General features: G+C 60.3%; 1 protein-coding gene across 1 annotated transcript in view; it reads left to right on the top strand.

Moving 5' to 3' along the window:
- Positions 1 to 10,687: 10,687 nt before the first annotated feature.
- Positions 10,688 to 20,759, top strand: part of SLC16A2 (solute carrier family 16 member 2) — a 51,094-nt gene continuing 41,022 nt past the window's right edge. Inside the window, exon 1 of the mRNA XM_067304368.1 lies at positions 10,688 to 11,039. Coding sequence (XP_067160469.1) covers positions 10,688 to 11,039 — 352 coding nt within the window. The remainder of the gene's footprint in view (positions 11,040 to 20,759) is intronic.

Below are 20,759 nucleotides of genomic sequence, written 5' to 3'. Positions count from 1 at the left end.
TAACGGTCACAAACCGCTCCTGGCAATGGCCCCATACGTGAAACGCTAATTTTGCTCCAGCATGAAAAATCAGTCTCTAATTTTCCAGGGATAGCAGGGTGTTGGACTGGCTGGTCCAAACTTCTTGTCTCGTCTTGCCTCCCTAATTTTGAAACCCTGACCTATACGATGAGGTGACCCACTGAGAGCTCAGGTCATCCAGTGCTCATCAGCACAGACAGAAGCCCCTCAGAAGGCAGGATTACGACCTGAGCTATACCACCGATGGAAATCCAGAATAGCTGAAGTGCTGCACCAACACGAGCGGGAGCGTACATATGTAGACCATCCCTGTAGACCATCTTTTCTGCTCTCATTCTGGTTCCTCCATCACAGTATCGACACCGTATCCTCAGTTCTCCCTCCGCACCCTGTAATCCCACTATTTCTCAGGCCTCCCCGTGGTACTTCCCAGTTCCCCCGCAATACTCCCTGAACACGACCGTAGTACGCTCATGGGAGGAAGCAGTCTTCTCCACGCAGCATCACGTAGCCACCACCTTTCTGATGCTGGTCATGTATTTAAGACCTCTTCCCCCCCTTGAAGGTGACCAGGCCAAAAAGCTATTAGCGGCAGTGGGAGGGACTGGTGTGCTGGAGCATGCCAAGCCTCGTTTTCTTTCCTTAGGAAACCAAGTTCAATTTGCTGCCTCATAAAAATAGCTTTTCTCAGTCGAAAGCTACAGATAGCAAGAAATTAGGAGGCGAAGCACAGCTTTGTGCCGACACAGCCCCGCTTGCCCGCCTTTGCCCAACTGTGGGGGAGACCGGGCTGCGACACGGAGTCAGGAGGGCCCCAGGAGATGCCCGGGCACCAGGCAAAGCCTCTTCTGCTGTGCCTGTGGTCTGGGGTCAGTCTTGCCACCGTTACTAACCGGGGCTGCCCCAGGTCTGTCCTCTCCGCGGTCATGCCCGAGGGACGCCGCTGGAGCTGCTCTTGCCGAGATGCCGGTTCATGCAACGGCTGGTACGTGCCGGCACACACTTGCTCCTCCGCGCCCTGCTCACGGGGGCTTCGGCTCGCCATTTGGGGGTCTCTGTCAGGCCAAGGCGTCCGGCGGGAGTTAGCAGCTGCCCTACGGCGGTGGTCCAGGAGCGACCTGCACCAGGGCTCTGCCCTCTCCCTGTTCAGCCGCTCCAGCACACACAGCGCTACGGACACTTCTGCTCTACAGAGCTTTCGACCGGTCTCTCTCCGTAGTCACTAACCAGCCTCAGTGGCAGGCAGTAGTTTTCCAAGCTGGCCAAAGAGTTATATTAACGAATTGCACCTCCATGCCTGCCTCCGTCCATGCCCTGGCGAGGGCTGCGCCTCTCCGGGGACGCCGGGGCAGCTCGGCTCGCTCTGGGCCTGGCGAGAAAAGGCCCAGCAGAGGAACAGCGCACGCTGCTGTAAATTCAGCTACTACTAGAGGGCAGAATGAGCCGGCCTCGAGACAGGCTTTAGCTGTGGAAAGAGCCGGGGAGAGGCAAACTGGGCTTGCTTCTCGTTTCCACTTCCATAGAGGCACTTTGGGGAAGCGCGAGAGAATCTCCGAGACCAGAGCGACGATCTGCCGCGTGGTTTGAGGTTTAGATTTGAATGAGTCATGCTTTGATTCTCTCCTGAGTGCTGCAGGGCCGGATTAAGCTGGGTTTGTAAGGGAAGTACTGGTAAGGAAGCACCATCAAGGCAGCGGCTCTAAAATCCTTCTTCACCAGCACATCAACCTGCTGTACCCCCAGCAGAAGGGCCCTTTGGGCTCAGATCTTCAGATTTCTGTTTAACAAAGCATGTGGCCATGGAGGTAAGGGGGGGGGTGGGAGCCTGCTGGCCCTGTGCGTGTCCACCAGCTGTCATGGGCCACTCCACAGCTGCCAGAAAACCAGAGACTTTGTGCATGTGTCAACACGTAGGTCCCTCAGGCATCTCCTGGCTGCAAGCTTGTGCCCAGGGGCTCCCACGGCAGGCGTGGACCAGCTAACTGCTCGTGCAAATGCCCCCCATCAGTTTGCTGCAATTAGCAGTGCCTGGTGCATACATAAAGTGTGGACCTGGGGGTCTGTAAAGTGAATCCCTGTGGTATCCTTTCTGAGAGAGGTGACATACCCAAAGTGACTTCATGTTGAGATGCTCGGTCCTTCAGCCCCAAGCCTCGAAGGCTGCTCCTACCTCGCCCTGTCCTGTCGCTTGGATGTTCAGGCTGGCTACGCTGGGTTCAGTTTTGACTTCCTTAGTGGGTCTACCCTGTCTCTGAAGCACCTGATGCTGGCAAATTGAGCCGGTGGTATCAAACGTTCTTGCTGACCTTAGTGTGGCCGGAAGGGCAGCTGATCGGGGTGAGAAGGGGCAGTTTCCTCACTGTGGACCAAAGGGTTGTGTCACTCGTGCCTTCAACACAACAGCAGCCCCCCGTGCGTTGCTGCGGTGGTGCCACCGCTGCCTCCACGCGCTGGGACAGGAGAGCCTGGAGGGATGGCAGCGCCTGAATCACGAGTGAATCGCCAGAGGTGGCAAGCGCCATCCGGTTCATCCGTGTCGGGAAGCTGGCTGAGACGCCTCCCCGGGGCGCTGACCTTGAGGACGTGCCCACGTCGCTGCAGCACAGCTGGCGCCGCGTCCTCGCAGCCCTGTTCAGAGGCCTAATCTCCAGTCCGGGGTCTGAAAAGCCGTCTGCGAAGGCCCTTTCTGTCCGAGCCGAGACCTGCCTGATCCAGCCTGCAGCGATCAGGCACATCAAGTGCTCGCCCGGAACAGCTTTGGAGCAGGAGCTGAGCTCCGCACCTTCCTAAACATGGACTGCTTCCCCCTGTAAGTGCTCAGAGGCACTTCTTGCTTCTCAAGAGCCAGATCAGCTCCTGGTGAAGCCACGGATTGCCAGGAACTAGCAGCCGCAAGTTGGAATCATGTCACAACCGCCTCAGGCCTCTGCCCCGGGAACATCTGGACCGTCTCTCCTTAAAACTTGACTCAAGACTGCCATCGCCTTGCACCACCCCTAAGTGCCAAAAGCGCGGATAGCCAGGCCCATGCGGTTTCCCGTGTTATGCCTGTTTACCAGCCGGGGGCCATGAAATGCAACGGCTGCAATGCAGTATCTCGCTGTGCTCCCCCCATCTCCAGCCTTGGAGGCAAGCGAAGGTCCGTCTGAAAGCAGAGGGGTCGGATTTCTGGAGAGGCAGACTCGCGCGCGAGCGCCGGAGCCAGCTCACGGTGGGTTAATGCAGCTGGGTAGCCGCGAAGGCCCCAAACGGGCCGTTGGCGCTGGCAGTGCCGGCGCGCAGGTGAGCTCAGGCGGTGCACGGGGCGAGCGGCAGCGTGCCCAGCTGCGTCCCGGCTAGCTCGGCCATCTGCTCCGCAAGACGCGGACGAGCGAAGACATGGACGAGCAAAGACATGCAGCCCGTAACGCGTGCGGGCAGATATAAATAGTGCCGGCGAGCGCCTGGCGGGCAGCTCCGGTCCTTGGACAGGGGCATTTTTTTCTGTCTCACTGACGTGTCGGAGGGTGGCTAGGCCACACACTGGGTGTTATTTTGGAAGGTGGCTTGCTGAAGGGACCTCTTGGTATCTTTACGCTAAGTTTGGAGCAAGTCTACAGGTCAGGAGCTTTGTTTCTGTGGTGGGAGTGGTGCTTAAAAGGCTTTGAGCAAATCAGCAGGAGACCCAGGGAGAGAGCGTGGGGAGCAGGCTGGACGCCGCCGGCTCTACCCTCCTGCCTGCGGCCCGAGCCACTCGTCATGCCGTTTGCTCTCCTGCCTTGTAATGAAAAGGTAAAATAGGGGGGACACTGTACAAAGGATGCTCCCAGGCCCTGCCACCTTTCCCCCATGCCCACTCGGGAGTGGTGGGGCTGGGGTCACTCATGCCTGGTGTCTCAGCTGGTGCCAGTAGCCCTTGAGATCTTTGCGTTGGCTTTGCTCTGCGTCACGGAGCGCCCAGAGCCTGGTCCAACCCTGCCGTGTCGATCTGCGCTGGACGAGGAGAGGAGAAGAGGGTCTGAGCACAAGATCCCCTGGGAAAAGGTCAACGAAAACCGGCCCTGCTGCCAAATTTCCTCCTAAAGCTGAGCCCTCCGTCACAAGCTCTTCCTCGGCAGATCCTGGAGGCCAATGTGCGTTGCCCGTGGCTGTGGTGGGGCCGTCAAGGCCTTAGCAGCACGTGCGGGGGGGAGTGGGGGCCTTGAGCGGGGCTGTGCCCCCGCCTGCCTGGTGGAGCTCCAGGCTGCCACTCGTCCCTGCCTTGCTCCGTCTGCAGCCTGGGATTTGGCTATTTCCCTTGGTCAAACCCATATCTGCGTCAGGCAAGGCAAGGTGCGATACGGAGGCTTGGGAGCCGCTAACGGCCCCCTGAGGCTGGGTTTAATTACCCAGGGGAAGTGGGGGAGCGGTGCCCCGGAAGCAGTGCAGATGGGCCAGATGTGCTAACCACAGCTGGAGCGCTGCCGAGGGACCGTTGCATTTGCAGAGAAGGAAACCCCAAGTGACCACTGCCGGGCTTGTTTTCTTCCGTGGGCTTCCCGGCTCTCCAGCAAGCCCTGGTGACTCACTCTTCTGCTTTAATCCCCACGCGCCAATGGCAGCAGATGCCCAAGGGGTGCCAGAGGCTGAGCCCCGTCCCCAGCCACACATTCCCACCGGAGACCAGAGGTGCTACCTGCCGTCACGGGTAATCTCCGGGGCTCCTGCTGGGCCATCGCTCAGTTATTCCCTAGTGATTTATTCTGATCTTCTGCTAACCCAGGAGGGTGTGCAAGGAGGAGAAGAAGGTGGGTGGACGACTGTCCCCTGCAGTGGCCCTTGTGTCCTAGCGCTGCCACCCCCCAGGCCAGGGGAGAGCTGAAAGCCCCGCCACAAGCCAGGCTGGTTAGTAGCGACACCCTTAGACACAGCGAGGAAGAGGAAGGGGAGCAGCCTGTCCGGCGTCCTCCCGGTCAGCTCGCTGCTGCTGGGCAAGCGCCCGTTGAGGGGCACAGCCGGATGCTCACAGCCTAATTTGGGTGCTGAGCTGGGATTTCCCCGCAAGCTCAGTGCTCCCGGTCTTTCCAGCGAGACCGGATGGCTGCTCTGACGCTGCGGCCCAAAGAGACGCCATAGGCTGGACCTAAAACAGCGTGGGGCGAGCCTCGTGCTGTGCAGGAGCTCAGACGTGCCCTCCTAGGCCTACAAACCTAGGAGCGGATGGGGAATTCACCTGGTCCCCAGACAAAGCGCTCCAGTTACCAATTACCGTCACTAATGAACTAACCATGGGAACGGCTTATCCTGAGGGCATGTTTGCACACTTCTCCGCTAGTAAAGCCCTGAACGTCCCTGGATTTCAACCTACTTTGAGTCGTGGCAACTGCTGCGGCTGATGCTTCAGCTCCCTGCGGCGGCACGCAGGATAAATACACCCGCGCAGGGCACCAGCGTAATTACCCAGCCAAAAGGCTGCACCTGCAGTTCTGCGGTCAGGCTCAACACTTCGGGAAGTAAAACCCCGTGCATCTCCAGTCGAAAGCCGGGAGGCTCAGGAAATCTGGCTGCTCGTGGACTTGAGCCCCAGACGCAGGCGGCGCCGCCGTCACGTGAGCTCTTCCTCCCGCGCAGGCTGGCTGGGAGCGGGGAGGTAATCCTGGGTAATTCTCCACTGCCGTGGAAATGCCTCGAGGCCCAGATGATTATCGCTGTAATTAGCCTCTCTGGTTTTTCTTGGTGTTCTATAAAACATTAATTTACAGTTGGATCCTTGCCTCCTTTGTGCACCATCAGCGAGGCTGCTGTCGGCAGCGCGTCCCTGGCACCTCTCGTGGAGGTCCTGCGGTGTTGTCCTGGAGAGCAAGGGCTGAAGACAGTCATTGGTGGTGGAAAGAAACGGGGTCAGTGTTCGGTGGCTGCAGAGAGCGGCCATCCAGCTGCTTCCTCTTCCCAGCAAAGACTCCCACTTGTACCTCCTCTTTTAAAGATGCAAAATTAATGAAATGCTCTCAGAAACTGCCCTTCACAGCTCTCGCAGCCGCTGCCACAGTTGCAAGTCTCCATAACTTGCTGTTCACCTGGAGCTTGCAGGGCAACGTTACATGGTCGAGAAACCCGGTGAGGTTACTTCTCGCTTTTCTTGTTCGGATGCCGGAGAACAAATATGTCTACCCTCAGCAAGGTCTGGCATTTTGATTTTGGCATTTTGCTTTTCACCTCTTCCATGGCTCCCGTGGTTTGAAGGGGCCAGTGAATGGGGAGCCCGCAGGAAAGCCGGCGGAGCAGAACAAGAAAGCGTGTGTCAGGTCAGTGAGGCTCGTCTTCCTAGAGGCCGGGTCACGTCAGGAGAAAGTCTCCTTCAGTTGCCTGGATGCTGGGCACAGCGGGCAGGCAGCGAACCTGCTGTTAAGCCCTGGTGGTGGAAACCCTTTAAGATGACAACAGATCCATGCTGGTGCTCCATTTGGGCCCCAACCAGCATTTACGCATTTGCTATTTATGCATTTGCTCCCGTGAATCAGAGCAGGCAATGGATCTGGCCGACAACTGGTCTGCTGGAAAAGTTCACAGCTGGGCTGGTTTTGTGATCCAGCCGGCAAGGCCAGCACACGCCGTGAAGGGATGGGGGCCGCGGCTGCACCAGGCGCTAATCTGACGCGGTGCCACAGCGCAGCACGGCCACGGGGCTGGGGCCTTGCCTTGCACGAGCTGCCGGCTGCCCGCGCTGGCACCGCCGCGAGTGGGACCCGCAGCCTGCTGCCTGGACGTGCAGGGGCTACGCTTGTGCTTGGGCTCTTACATGGACGTTGAAACTGTAGCAAATGGCTTTGGAGCTGCTGGTCTCCCAGGTCTCTTCCCCGTTTAATCGCTCTGTAATAACAGCACGTTTTGGGGGGGAGCTCAGCAAGCCTGGGGTGATTGCACTACTTTGATGAACATACCGCTGCGATTTCAACTAACTAAGCCAAGCTAAAGGAGGGGGTTGGATGGCACCTCATGCCTTGAACATTTGCAGGGTACTGCTCGGACCAACAGCTTTAAGCTGGCTGATTTTTCAGCCAAACTACTGAGTAGGGTCAACCTGAAGCTTGCTAGCAACGTGGGAAACGGCACCTCTGATGTTTTGATCCTGAGCACAGTTCAAATGCCATTGAGAACATCAGGAAGAGAAAGCACCTGACGGCACCTTAGCACGCGCTTTGTCCCTGCTAGGTGGAAAAGGTGACAATCCCCGCAGTGCTGCTCGCAGCCGCTCTGGCCGGCCCCCGTATTTGCTTTCCTTTGAAAGCAGCAGCGACGGCACTCTGGTCGGCAGCCCGACCCAGCGCTCGCGCTGCCTTTCTTGCTACTACAAGTCTCGATCGCTGCACTCCGTGTTCCCGTATCCCTGCCAGTGGATGACTGCTGCCATTTCCGCTAACTCTGCCCTCAAAGTGTTTATTCCGTTGAGATAATTTATTTGCTGCCTTTGTCAAGCCAGATGTAAGGGCTGTCTTAACTACAGCTGAAACCTAAAGCGAAGAGCGTTGCTGATGACAGGCGTGTGGGGGGACGAGCTGTGCCAAGCATGTGAATGTCTCTGCTGGAAGCTGCTCACTAACCGAACGGAGTTCCAAGGTCAAGCAGCAGAAGTTGTCTGCACCATTTTGCTTTTGATGCCTGGTCAAGACAACTCCATGGTGGGGCTAAGGTCTCCATCGCGACGCTGCACATTGCCAGGGGAAGCAAAGCAAGGCTGCAAACATGCTGGTAATTTGTATTCTCCTACTAGGACGCAGCCTGCTGCTAAGCTTCCCAAGGTGTTTGCATAAGATATTTCCGTTCAGTCACTCTTCTCCTTCTGCAAAATCAACATTTTTTTTTTGCAGCTGCCAGTACCTTTGGCATAAACAGAGGTTCTGGCACCGCGTTTCGAGCAAAGCAACAAGCTGTTGACAGCGACACTTCGCCTGAGCAGCCAAAGGCTCCTTGTCTTGGGCCAGGCCTCCCGAGCCGCTGTTTGCTGTTGCTCGCCAAGGACTTGCCAGGGGTGGGATGCTTGTCGCTGCCTGTGCAGGGCAGGAGGAGGACGCCGCAGTCTCGCCGTTCACGAGCAGCTGCAACGAGGACACCTTGCAATTTTGTCATTGCCCGCAAGCACGGAGGAGTGGCTTTGCCTCTATTTTCCTATCGTTTTTTTTCCCTTTCAGCCTTTGATTACAGAGCAGCAAACACTCTGGACTTGAGGCTTCACTATAAATAAAGGCTGCTCTGGCTCTTGGATTAGAGAGCAGAGATCTGTCTCTCCCAGACCTGCCTGGCTCGCTCCCAGGAGAGGTCCCTGTCAGCGCGACCCTGGCCTAGGCCTTTAAACCCCCCAGCAGTTCTTTTGGCCTCCGACTCCTTGATTTCACCTCCCTCGCCGCCCCAGCTGTCCCCGGGCAGTTCAGCTCAGAAAGCCGCCGCGGTGCCTGTCAGGCCTGGGGGCACCCGCCGCCGCCGCCGCGCGGGGCTGGAACGGACGCCCAGAAGCGATGCTGCTTGGCGGGTGTTGCGCTAGGCTCAGGATCCGTGCTGATACTAGGAGCGCGCCCTGTGGCTGCAGGCCCTAGCGAGGCGGCGGCGGCGGCGGCGGCGGCGGGAGCGAGCGGGACCCCCGGAGCCCCGCGCGGGGCGGCCGCGGGGCGGCGGGCGGCTGCGGCTCGCGCCGGCAGAGGGCGCTGGAAGACGCTGCCAAGCGCCGCCGCCAGCGCCCGGCTGCCGGCGCGGGGATCCGGGGAGGAGACTCGGCCGCAGGAAGGGGAATGGAGCCGCAGCGGCTGGCACCCGCGCGGCTCGGCTGCCAGACACCCCTAGGGCTAGGGCCGCCTTTTGCCGCTGGATCCGCGCGGAAGGGCGGCGGGAAGGCAGGGCCGCCGCGGGGGACGCTGCGGTCCCCTGGGCTCCGTGGCGCCCGTCCGGCTCCGGTCCCGCCAACGCCCGCGCGGGTCACGAGCGGGGCTGCGTCGCCACCGTCCCCTGGGCCGCAGGAAGCGATGGCGATGGCGATGGAGCGGCTCTAGCAGCGATCCGCGGAGCGGGGCGGGCGGGCAGGCCGCGGAGCGGCTCTGAAGGCTGGAGAGGGTCGTCACGACCACGCAGCGAGCCGCGGCGCGTGAGCGAAGACGTTCTGCCCCTGCGGCCTGCCGGTGCGGGAGCCCGGGCGCTTCTCCTCCCCGGAGCCTTCCTTTGCCAGGAGGGGTGGGAGAGGAGCCGGCGATGCAGCCCGGCGTGCTGTATGCTTCGCGTCTCTGCATCCGCCTGTTACTTACCAGACATTTTTAATTAATAGCCCTGGAGGTAAAGAAAGATCATTATGAGGTTGGGATATATTATTTTATTCTGATAGGAATCTGACACTGACACAGACATCAGGGTAAAGAAAGAATAACAACTTAGGCTTGGCATATATAAGAGTGCAAATAACTTGAGCGTGTTAAAAGACAGGCCTTAATATATTGGTGGGTTTGTAATTATTTATTGAAAGCATAGAAAAGGGAGAGATATTTCAAAACAAGATAAATGCAAGGGAGCAGCTCCCCAGCAGGTTGGCCCGCCGCAGCTCCGAGCCCTGCGTGGCTTTGGGTAGGAACACTGTCAGCTCGCCCATCCTGCTCAGCAAACACCTGCGCGGGAGCAATTTGGGACGAGCGGCTGCCTCTCGGGAACATCACGTAACTGCTGAAGCTGTAATTAAGCAGCCGGCTCCTCGCTTCGCAGGGCCCGCCACCAGGCAGCAATAAGCCTGTCCGGCTTCAGGCCGTCGCTCTGAAAGCGCTCTCAAAACCTTTCTGGGTATGGGATCCCAGCAGGCTAAAAGCTGCGCTGGCAAAACCAGCACGAAATAAAATAAATACCCTTGCCGAGGCTATGTTTTACTACGTGTCTGGCCTGCTCTTGGCACGTCATTTATCCTGGGCAGCAAAGCTGGTTGACGAACATCTGTCTCCGTCAGCGGTGGGCTAGGAGGTCCCCCCGGTGCCGCAGCACACCAGGCAGCGCAGGAAGCAGTCGCTAGGTTTAGCTCTCGGGGGTGTCCCTCTCCCCCCCCCCCCCCCCGGAACGCTTCCTCTCCCGCTGATCTCTCTTTGCATCAGCCGTCCACAGTCACCAGCCGCGCGGGGAAAGGAGCGGCGGCGGCGGGGGGGCGGCGGGGGGCGCCCGCACGCGGCGGGATGCGGGGGATGCGGGGGATGCGGGGGGATGCGGGGATGCGGCGGGATGCAGGGGAGGCGGCGGGATGCGGGGCCCGCGGCGCCGGGCGCTCTTCCGCCGCCGGCGGGGACGGGGCGGCGGCGGCGGCGGCGGCGAGGGGCGGCGCCGGCGGGGGCCCGCCCCGGGGGGGCTGCGCCCGGCGCAGGATGCGGCGGCGGCGGCGGCGGCGGCGGCGGCGGCGGGGCGGGGGCGGCGCGGCGCGGCGCGGCCCGGCGGCGGTGCGGGGCCGCGGCCGGGCCCGGGGCCGCCTCTGAGCGCCGCGGCGGGCGGCGGGCGCGGGGCGAGGGGGGCGCTCGGCGCCGCCGCAGGTAGGGGCCGGGGCCGCGGCCGGGGCCGGGGCCGGGGCCGAGCGGCGATGGAGGAGGAGGAGGATGGAGGCGGCGGAGGGGAGGCGGGGAGTGAGGCTGCGGCAGCAGCAGGAGGAGGAGGAGGAGGAGGAGGAGGAAGGGGGGGCCGGGCGGCGGGGCCGGCGGGCATGTGGGACCGGCTGCGGGGCAGTCGGGCGGCGAGCGGCGGCCGGAGCGCGGCCGCGATGGCGCAGCGCGGCGCGGCGGCGGGCGAGAAGGGGCCGGCGGCGGCGGCGGGCGAGGGCGAGCCGCGGGCCGGGGCCGGGGCCGGGGCCGGGGCCGGGGCCGCGCCGGGGCCGCCCGGCGCCGCCGCGCCCTTCCAGCCCCCCGACGGCGGCTTCGGCTGGGTCGTGGTCTTCGCCGCCACCTGGTGCAACGGCTCCATCTTCGGCATCCACAACTCCTTCGGGATCCTCTACATGATGCTGCAGAGCGACCTGGGCCCGGGAGAGAAGGACCCCACGCTGGAGTTCAAAACAGGTGAGGGGCCCCCGGCGAGGCGGCGTCGCGGGCCGCTGCCCCGGCTGCTCTGCCCGGCGGGACGGGGCGGGTGGGAGCCCGGGCTGCTGCTCGGGGCTCCCCCCGCCTTAAAAGCAGAGCTGTCAGCACCTCGGCAGTTGCCTGCGCCCGGGCAGAGGTAGGGTCGCGCTGCGAAGCCGGGAGGGTTTAGGTGTGCTCGGCCTGGCCGCTTCGCCTGCGGGAGCACAGGCCCTCGCAGAAGTATGCAGCTGAGCTGGAAGCGGCTCCTCGGATGCATTGAACTGTGATTGCTCCCTGCCCCCCTCTACCCTTGCAGCCGTTACTATATTTATCTACAACAGTATCAGATGTTTCGAAGCTACTCTGCAGTCAATTAAAAGTAATTCATCTGAAAAGCATGCCCTCAGCTAGTCCGGCCTGATGTGTTTTGGAGTAAGGATAATAATGCAAATCAACTGATAGGAGGGAGCTACCTGGGTTTTTTTTCCATAATTTTTGTTTTGTTTTGTTTTGTTTTAAGCTCTATTTCTGCCTTATCTCCTGAGTCGCGCTTGGGGGTGGCTGCCGGGAGAGCATCTGTCTTGCAGACACGCTTCCTAGGAGTCGTATCCGTTCAATTATGTAGGTGAAGTCTGGCAGCGTTATCTGCATATGGTTGCCTAGAGGTGTAGGCTCTGTAATATTTGGCGGTTTTTAACAACGAGGACCGCAAACAGTGCGTAGCAGTGTGTTTTGGTAGGACCTAGAGACCTCGGCCGAGGCGAGGGCTGTGCTGCGCAGGGCTGTGGAGAAGGGACTTTCTCTCTGCAAAGACCCCGCCGTTTAAGCAGCCTTGGCAGAGGGCCTGGCGCCTGCTGGGGCGACAGTCCCCGCGGGTGGGCCTGCGAGCGGGTCGGCGCCGGGCACAACTGCCGTAAGCTGCCGGGAGGCTCACCCTGGCGCCCCGTGTCGCGTTCCTCTCGATGAAAAGGTCACCTCAATCGTCATGACGAAAACCCACGGCCCGCCTTGCTTTTGCTTGGTGGGAAGGGGCAAGCGCTTAGCGCTGGGGGGAAACTCCTGATGGTCATGTTGCACCTCTGGATGCTTTAATGGGACACGGGCAACGGTCAGAAACCGAAGCGGGACTGTGCCGCCGGGCAGGGGATGCTGGCAGTACTGGGGGGGCTGCGTAAGGCGCTTAAAGTCTCGTTCTGGGGCCCGCTGGAGGCAGAGCTGCCTGCATTCCCTTCACTCAGCTAACGCATCTGCTAACCGACTGCAGCCGCGAATGTGCAAGAATAAAATAAATTCCAAGCTAGACCACATCTAAGGATCGAGAATTAACTATGTGATGCTGTTACCGGAGAAGTGATGTGCTCCTGTAATTAAGGGCAGCAGCAGTGTTGCACGGAGCTGGGAATGTACGGATAACTTTAATTACTGTGATTGATGGAGTATATAAGGTGTGTGTGTATGTGTGTGTCAGATCTCCAGGAAACTCATCGCGCAGTTGCCTGTTTCCTGCTCTCTGCGATCGTATCTAGAAAGCCTAAGGCACAGCTGTAAAGGCAGAAGTTGTAACAAAAGAAATTAAATAATGAAAGTTGTGGTGGTTTAAAGGCTACATGCCCGAGACAGAGTCTGTAGGAGTCAGCATCTGCCTCCTGCTCTCGAGATCTATTTATTTATGGGTATGACCGCGCAGAGGCCTCTCGGAAGAAGGGCGTGTAGGCGTGCGAGGTGAGCCCGCGCTTGGTGATTAAATTGCCTCGGTGACGAATATGCATTTTGGTCCGGGTGCTTAAGGAAAAGGCCGTTAATAATGCATGTCCTCTGACACGCTGGCCCGGCGTTGCGCCTCGGCGAGGCTCCTCCCGGCTCTGGGAGCGCCGGCCGGGCTCGCTGCTCTCCCGGCACGCTGTGCCGCCAGCGGCCGGCGCGCGGGCCCTTCCCGCAGCTTTCGCGCTCGGACCTTTCGGGATACGAGCTCGGGTGCTTGCTTTGGGGAAGGGCCTCGGAGGGGAGCGAAGAGCGAGGCGGTTCACACCGCCTGGCACGGTGTCTGCTCTCGCCGCGCGGACGCAGGGTGCCGGGCGCGCTCCGAGCCTGCCGGCACTCCCGCGGGTGGGGAGAGCATCCCGCCTGGCGCTGGGGCGGCCGGGCAGAGCTCCTCGCCTGCCTTCCGTGATTGAGACCATATGTGCCGGGCCGTCAGTAGCAGCAATAAATCTCCGGGCTGCAGCTTGGCTGTCCGGGAGCCGAGGGCAGCGCCAGGGCAGCCGGGGGGCCTCCTCCAGCCTCCCTCCCCGCCGGCTCCGGCGCTCCCATCCCTCCCTCTTCGCCCTTGCATAATTTCCCCGCGGCGGTTGTTTGCACGCGAACATCATCGGGGAAGTATCGTAGCCGCCTTCCTGCAAAGAGCCGCGCCGTCCGCTTCCCCTCGCGAGCTCGGCCGCGAAGGGCGCCGGCCGCCTGGCTCTGCGGAGCAGGAGCAACGGCTGCGCTCGAGCCGAGCGGTGGCCCGGGGACCTGCCCCTGCGCCGGCTTGGTGTCCGGCCCGCTCCGGGCAAGGGGGCGGCGGGTCGGAGAGGGGCTGGGGGCCGACCGCAGGGCCGTGTCGCGGCGAGCGAGGCGTCCCGTCCCGTCCCGTCCCGTCCCGTCCCAGGCAGGGCTGCCGCCCGCGTGGGAGCGGGCGCCGGCCTGCGCCGAACAATAGCCGCCCCAGCGCCCGGCCGTAATTGTCAGGGTTTCTTTCTTGTTTGCACTGGTCACGTTTTTGCGCGTTTGATCTCGAGGGCCGCAGGATCCGCGGAGTTCAAATTTGGGGTCAGGCTCTCAAAACAAACCCGCTCGCAACAATACGTCGAATGCATAGGCGCCTTTGTTTAAAGAAATATACTGCGAGCGTAGGTAAACAAGCAAGCCCGTGCCCAGCGCCGCGGCCCGTAGCAGCGTGGGGCCGGGGCCAGGACTTTCGCAAGGCACGCTCTGTGCTTTCGGGTTTGTTTTCCTTCGGCGGGGATCGGCGGGAGAAGCCGGCGCTGGAAGAGAAACGCGCGGGAGCGCTCGGCCGGAAAGGAACCGCTTCGCTCCGCTCCGCTCCGCTGCGGAGGTGTTGAGCGCCGCGGGGAAGCGGTCGCTGCAAGACGGACGGGCCCGTTTCCCGCCGGCCGTGTAACCCCGCGTTCCGGCGCGGGGAGCGCGGGCCGCCGGCGCCTGCCCGGCGCGTCCGGCCTCCTTGCGGGGCTTCCTCGCGCGAGCTGCCGTGGGGACGCAGCCCGGCCTTCCCGCTCGGCCTTCCCCGCCGCGGGAGCCGTTCCGAGCGGGAGAGCAGCTCCGGAGAGCGTTGCCGGAGCGTCGACCCTCTTTGACCGACGTCTCCTCTGCCGGAGGCCTGGCGGCTGCCGGCAGGGCGGCCCGGAGGGGCGCATCGATCCTGCTTTTTTCCTTATTTTCCGCCTCCCTGCCCCCTGCGGGTTTCGGTCTCCTCGGTACAGATTAACTCCCTTTGCTTAATGTTTAATGCCGCGACGGCTGGGGGGGGAGCTGCGGGCCCGCCGGGAAACGCCCCGAGCTCGGGGCAGCTCGTCCCCCCTTCCTCCGGCGCCGGCAGCCAGACGCCGCGCGCTGAGCCGGGGCGCGCCGTCCCTGCCAAAACCCGAAAGGCTCCCGGGGCGCTTCGGAGTGTTAGTTTTGTGTTAAAACCTCTTGAGGCGAGGGAGAGGCTTGGTAAGAAGGAGGGAGTTTGTTTCTTGGAAGAAGTAAAGCATTTGGGTAGTAATAACAGTGCCGAAAGAGCGGGAGGGGAAACCAGGGCCGACGCGTGGCGCGTGCGGAAGAGTCCCGCGCCCGGCGGCCTCTCCGTGGTCGCTGTGAGCTAAGACGGGAGGCTCTGAGCGGAGAGCAAATTGCAAGAGGTAATTTTTGAAACTGCTCTCCGCTAAATTCGAGCAATTTTTCACGGCAGAGATGAGATCACACTGCGTAGGTCGAGTGGGAATGGCTGCCGCGAAAATGCATTTCCTTTAGCCGTATGCGAAAAGCGGCCTCTACCCAAGGCTTTGGATTTGGGCCTGTTTTAATGCAGCAGCCGCCTGCGCGTGCAGGAATGGGTGATTTTTGTGAGGAGCCTGGAAACGCTAGCGTAAGGAGTAATAGGAGTGTTCAGCGATCTCCTGTTCCTGTTCCCATCCCTCGCGTGGGGGTTAGGCTGAGAGGCTCGGAGGCGCGGCTGCACCTAGCCTACTTCGTGGTATCGCAAGTTGGACAAAAAAGTCCTCGTTTCAGTCATACTTGAAAAAATAACTTGTTGCACACGCTTATCGCCGACCGTGGAAAGCACCTTTTACCGGCGCTGTTAAAATCAAATGAAGAACCGTTAATAAGCAAACCTTTGTCGTGTCTGCCATGCGTGGTACGCTTTATCGCTCCGTTCTTGTGCCTGGGAGGGCTCCTCCTGAAGGTGGCACTGCGGATGTGCCCTCCTTACGCAACCGCCCCGCAGGTGACGCTTTTATTAATTGCTGAGGGCGCTTGGCGTGGCTGCTCGCCTAGGGACTGGCGGTGGGAGCAGCGCTCGGCGGCAGGACCGCTGGTCCCATTTCCCGGGTGCTTTGACCGAGGCACGGCGCCACCCAGGTGGGCACAGGCATCCTGGCCACCGCTTACAGCCCTAAACGCCGGCTGCAAAGCGCCCGTCCCGCTGCCCGCAGTGCTGTCCGCGGCGCGATGCTCCCGGCGCCGGGCTCTGCCTCGGCTCGGCCCCCACGGCGGGACCAGCCGGCGGTGGCCGTCGCAGGTGGCTCTCGCCCCGTCTGAGCAGGGCGAGATGGGCCCCGCACGAGGTGGCAGCCCGCGAAGCAAGCCAAGCGTCGCAGCACCGCTGAACCGCCTTCTTAAGGCCGTTGAAGCCACCGCGCTTATTACTGCGCGGGAGCGCTGTTTTAAGGGAGCTTCTCATCTCCATATCCAGGCGGTGTTTCCAGGTGATGCTGATATTCTGCAGGGTGAACTCCAAGGCGAGGGGGGATCCCGGCCGCCCCGGGCGAGAGGATTGTGCCAGCCCCGATGGCAGTTGCTTTGGAGCGTCTGCGGTCTGTGAGCAGTCCCACGCCAAACACGCCGTTTTGAGCCTTTCTCCCATTTTCTTCTCAGCGAGGAAAAGCTTTGCAAACCCTTTCTGTATCTTCTGGTAGTTGAAATGGAGGGGAGGGAAAAAAAACCCCAACCCAAACGCGCAGAGGATGAATGCAGGATTAGCAGCACGGTCAGGCAATGCGCTGCGCAGGGACGGCAGAAAAGCAGCCTGCGCGGGGACCCTCGCCGCTAGCAGACTTGCCATTTGAAGGATTTTAGCTTTCTTTAAAGTGTCCCGCAGCAAACAGCGAAGGGGATGCTTCGGTCTCGGGCGTATTTCCCAGTGAGCATCATACCGAAGTGGTGGCAGCTCCCATGATCTCGCTATAGTAAGGAAGAAGTGGTGTCTGGTGGGTCCCTTTTGCCCCGCTTCCCCGGGGATTGCGCAGTCATCCCTGATTCATTTGTTTTCTTTTTCGGTCACTGCAGTTGCAGCAAAACAAACAAAAGAACCTTGCTGTGATTTGAGCCCATTTCAGCCTTTTCAGAAACTTCCAGACAACAAGGAAAAAAAAATTATTGAAAGCTTCTGGTTATTACACTTAATAAAGTGCAATTCTTGCTTTTTTGCCTGTTCCTTACACTCCTTCACTGTCCTTTCTCTCCTCCCCACTTGGGCAGCAAGACTTGGGCAGCAAGACTTCTTCTGAAATTAATTGCTCAGGGTTTTTGGATGCCAAATTTAGGCTCCATTGCCAACTGTCCCCCCCTCAATTTTTAATCCAGTTCGATGCAGCACTGCTTCTTTGCACCTCAGATGCCCATGATACTGTGTTGGGTTAACCAGAGGTTTTGGTAGGATCTGAGGTTGGGATCTAAAACCACCGACCCTTTGGGCTCCTGGATGTATTAGCAAAACCTCTCAGGCGTCTGTCTGAAGGAGTATTTTACAAAGTCAACGCCCAGAATCTTCCGGCTTGTTTTGTTGGTTAAGTCTTCTTCAAAAATAACTTTGTTTCCTCCTTCAAAGGCGTCCAAAGCTTTCAGTGTAGCTTTGTGAAGCTGAGCACAGCAGGGAATTTAACAGAAAGTGGAAGTGCCTTGTACCAGGAAACGAAGGAGCAGTTTCATTTTCCCTTCTCAGGGAATTCCAGGAATACGTCAAGTCAACACGAAGGAGCAGGACTTGGACACCAGGAGAGGCAGCATAAATCAGAAATCTTTTACAGTTGACCTTTCTGAGAAAGGGTGGTGATATGGGAAGGGGACATTGGAGACTGCATATCCTGCCTGCTGGAAAGCGGGCCAAGTAATGCTACAACATTACAGAAACGATCCGGGGCAGTTGAGTTGTAGGACCTTAAAATAGGCCTGAGCCGTCTGGTTAGGTGAAACTCTGTACCTGGAAGGAGACGCCAGCGCTGCGGATCTCTGCTGCGGCCCTCTGGGAGGAGGAAAGCAATTCCAGTTGAGTGAGATGGTTCGTGCATGACTAGCGAGGGTGTTGCCTCGTACCTCTGCAGCCACCCTTGCTGCTCGTCTCCTCAGGGCAGAACTTCTGCCTGTGGCCGTCTCCCTCTCTCCTTATCGTGCACGTTGATTGATACGCTCGGCTGAGCTCTGCTGTGCGTTGTGCTATCTCCCATACCCCGGGCAGGAGAGCGGGCCTGAGCTGGCTTGGCCACGTGAGGGCCGTGTCCTGCAGAGCCACGCTGGGCTGTTGGTGGAGGCTCATGCTCATCTGCCTTGCCGGGTGGCACCGTTGGGCGTTCAGTCTTGCCACGTGCTAGGGGAGCAGGGGAAGCAGGAGGAGAAGTCATCTTCCCATCTCAGGAACAGACAGGTCTTGGGGTGTGGAGCACTGAAGGGTTTTCCCCAAGTCGGGTGGTGCGGCGGTGGCCGACGCTGGAGCGGCAGACCCCTGCATTAGGTTTTCTGGAGGCATTCAGCTTCCCCGGTAGGGCTCAGTGAAGAGCTCAGTTTCCTCTGTATCTTGATATCAGGAGTCAGAGTGCTTTTGTCCCAAAACAAGCTGATTAGTAACCATGAGCCCAGGAGCCAGGGCACCAGAGATCTCACCCACTCCGTTGGAGCAAAGCAACGGCAGCACGAGCTGCGGCAACAGCAGTGCCTCGGCTGCCCCTTATGGACCAAATACCTTCTCCCAGTGCTACAAGTAAAATAACAGGCTGGAGACAGCCCTGGAGGGAGTTGGGGGCCGGGGCTACAGGCTCACCGGTAGGGTTTCTAGAGGAGCTGTGGGAAAGAGGAATAACCTGGATTTTGACCGTGCAGCTGGCTGTCCTTAGCTGTAGGCGTGAGCGGTTGGGAGCCCACCGGCGTCGGCAGGGCTGAGCACCGCGCCGTTTGGGTTCGCTCTGCAGCAGTGCCCTATTTGCTTTGGAAAGTCCCTGAAGGAATGTCTGAAGTCTGTTTTCGTAACCTGCAGTGAGCAGGGGGAAATTAATGCTCGGGGCATGGGTGGCAGTAAACAAGCTATGATATTATAGCGTTAATGGGGAGCTAATCCCGGTGGGACCTGCTCGCGGGTCGCTGCTGCGTCCAGAGGAATTTGTTTTCTGGATTTGGAGCAAGTGCTTTCGGTTGGCACCATCTGAATATAGGGCCCGGGTAACCTTTTGCTTTTTCATTCTAGTGACTCTTTGGGATCTCTGCCAGAGCTGTGCTAAATTCATGTCAACAGCTAGATTGACAGTGCATCTGTGCAAAAGCCCGAGGACTTAAATAAGGTGCAGTCGAATGGGAGAGCTCAGCTGTGTGTGGAGGCAGCTTCTCCGTGTCCACCATAGCCTGGCTGGAAACCACTGGGGTTTCCCCCCTCTTCCGTAGCTTGGGGTTTGGCCCACTTTGGGCTGGCATCTGGAAGATCTAGTTAACAGATCCCATAGTTTTCTGAAGGGCCTCACCAAAATCCCTTGGTCTACCCTGATGGTCTCCCCATCACCTCTTGGGGCCGCGGAGTCCTCCAGCCTCTCCTGCAGGCTGAGCGGGCGCAGAGGAGGCTCTGCAGGTATTTTTCGGACTGTAACCGAGGCCGCGGGATATGGCCGAGCACCCTGACCGGTGCCTCGATTCGGCGCTGGAGGAGGAAGCCTCTTCCAGCCAGTGGTTTTCATGGGGAATCACTTTTCCTGGGTTTTCACGCCCTGAAGATGGAGGGGAAGAGGACCGTGTACCCTCCCGCGCTCTGGGTGCTAATTATACACATGCAAAAATGCTGCACCCACTGCAGCCCTGATTTTTTTTCCTTCTCTTCCTGGAAGGATTGATTATTCCATCTTTCAGTGGAAGGAGATGTTGTCTTTTGGCATTTAGCCCTTGAGAAAAAAAGGATGCGTGTGCAATGCGCAGGACACGGCCGGCGTTCCTGTTGGGTTTAACGCCGGGCCGTTTCTCGTGCCGGCCGGCAGCGTGCACGTTCCGGTGGCTGGGGCCGGCGGGGGGAGCTCGGTTCACTCCGGGCTATTTCTGTTCATCCACCCCAAGACAGTTGGGGCGGTTGCAAAACCCGCATGACGTGTGCTCCGAATTGCTGCAACACGCTTTTCATTTGTACGCGGTTCAAATATCTCCCAGGCAGCTCGCACAACAGGTCCTGCCAGGTGCTGCCCGCGCGCAGCCCGTTAAAGACGCAGCGGTGTCATTCCTGCACGCCGCGCAGCCCCGAGCCGAGCGCCCCGCGGCGTCGCGGCGTGCAAACCGGCCGGGCGACGGCAGGAACCGCGGGCGAGCGCCCTTCTCGCCGCTTCCTGATCCGCCCTTCTCGCGCGCCCCTTGGACCAGGGGCGCAGCCTGGGAGATGGCGGGTGTTCCGGCCACGTTTTGGATTAGCACTCTTTCAGCCTTTTTTTTTTGGCCCCCTTTTATTCGTGGATCCCTAAAAATTATCCAGCGCAAGTGCAAGCGCCTTTAGGAATCCGCCATACGTTGGTTGCTCCATAGAGTGCAGCAATTTTTCCGGGCTGCCTTTCTCGGACCCCGTTGAGTCAGTCCCCAGCCGCCTGGGAGAAGGTTGCTGCTCCAAGCCCAGGCTCCGGCTTCCCTTTGGAAGCGTCGCGGCCCTTCCTCCGGGGAGTCGAGGACAGGACAGTCCCTGTGAGCCGCGGCGGGGGAGCGGGAGCGCCGAGCAAGCGTGGGCGCGCTCCTCCCAGGGCGCCGCGCCGCTGCCGGCGCCCCGCAGCCCAGCTTTGCGCTTGGATGAGCTGCTCCGCTGGCCCGAAGCCGCCGGCCTTCGGGGCAGAGCGCTGCGACGCCGGTTGCAGGCGGCGGTGGGGGGGAACGCGACCTCGGAGGCTGCAAGACGCCGCTTGCCTCGCGGGCCGCGGTGAGTCACGGCTGGCACCGCGCGGCTCCGGCGGGAGCCCAGCCTCGCGCCGGCACCGCGGGGCTCGACCGGCACCGCGGTCCTCGGCCGCCCTCCCCCTCGCAGCGCAGCCCTCGAGCACGGCCTCGCGAAACTGCTGCGGGCGCGTCGGCGGCGTCGATACGCTGCAGGGGGCAAAATCCGCCGGCGGAGGAGCTAAGCGGGGCGCAAGGGCAAAGGATGGGGCCAGCAACGGCGTGCACGGTCACGGGACCGTGTTCCCTCCTCCCCTTTTCTTTCCAGGCTCTGTGTTTGGATTTAGGAGCTTAGTGAGAGCT

This window comes from Apteryx mantelli, chromosome 13, assembly GCF_036417845.1.
Source record: "Apteryx mantelli isolate bAptMan1 chromosome 13, bAptMan1.hap1, whole genome shotgun sequence".
NCBI lineage: Eukaryota > Metazoa > Chordata > Aves > Apterygiformes > Apterygidae > Apteryx > Apteryx mantelli.
Note: the sequence above shows the minus strand (reverse complement) of the source record. Positions and strands in the feature narration are given on the sequence as shown.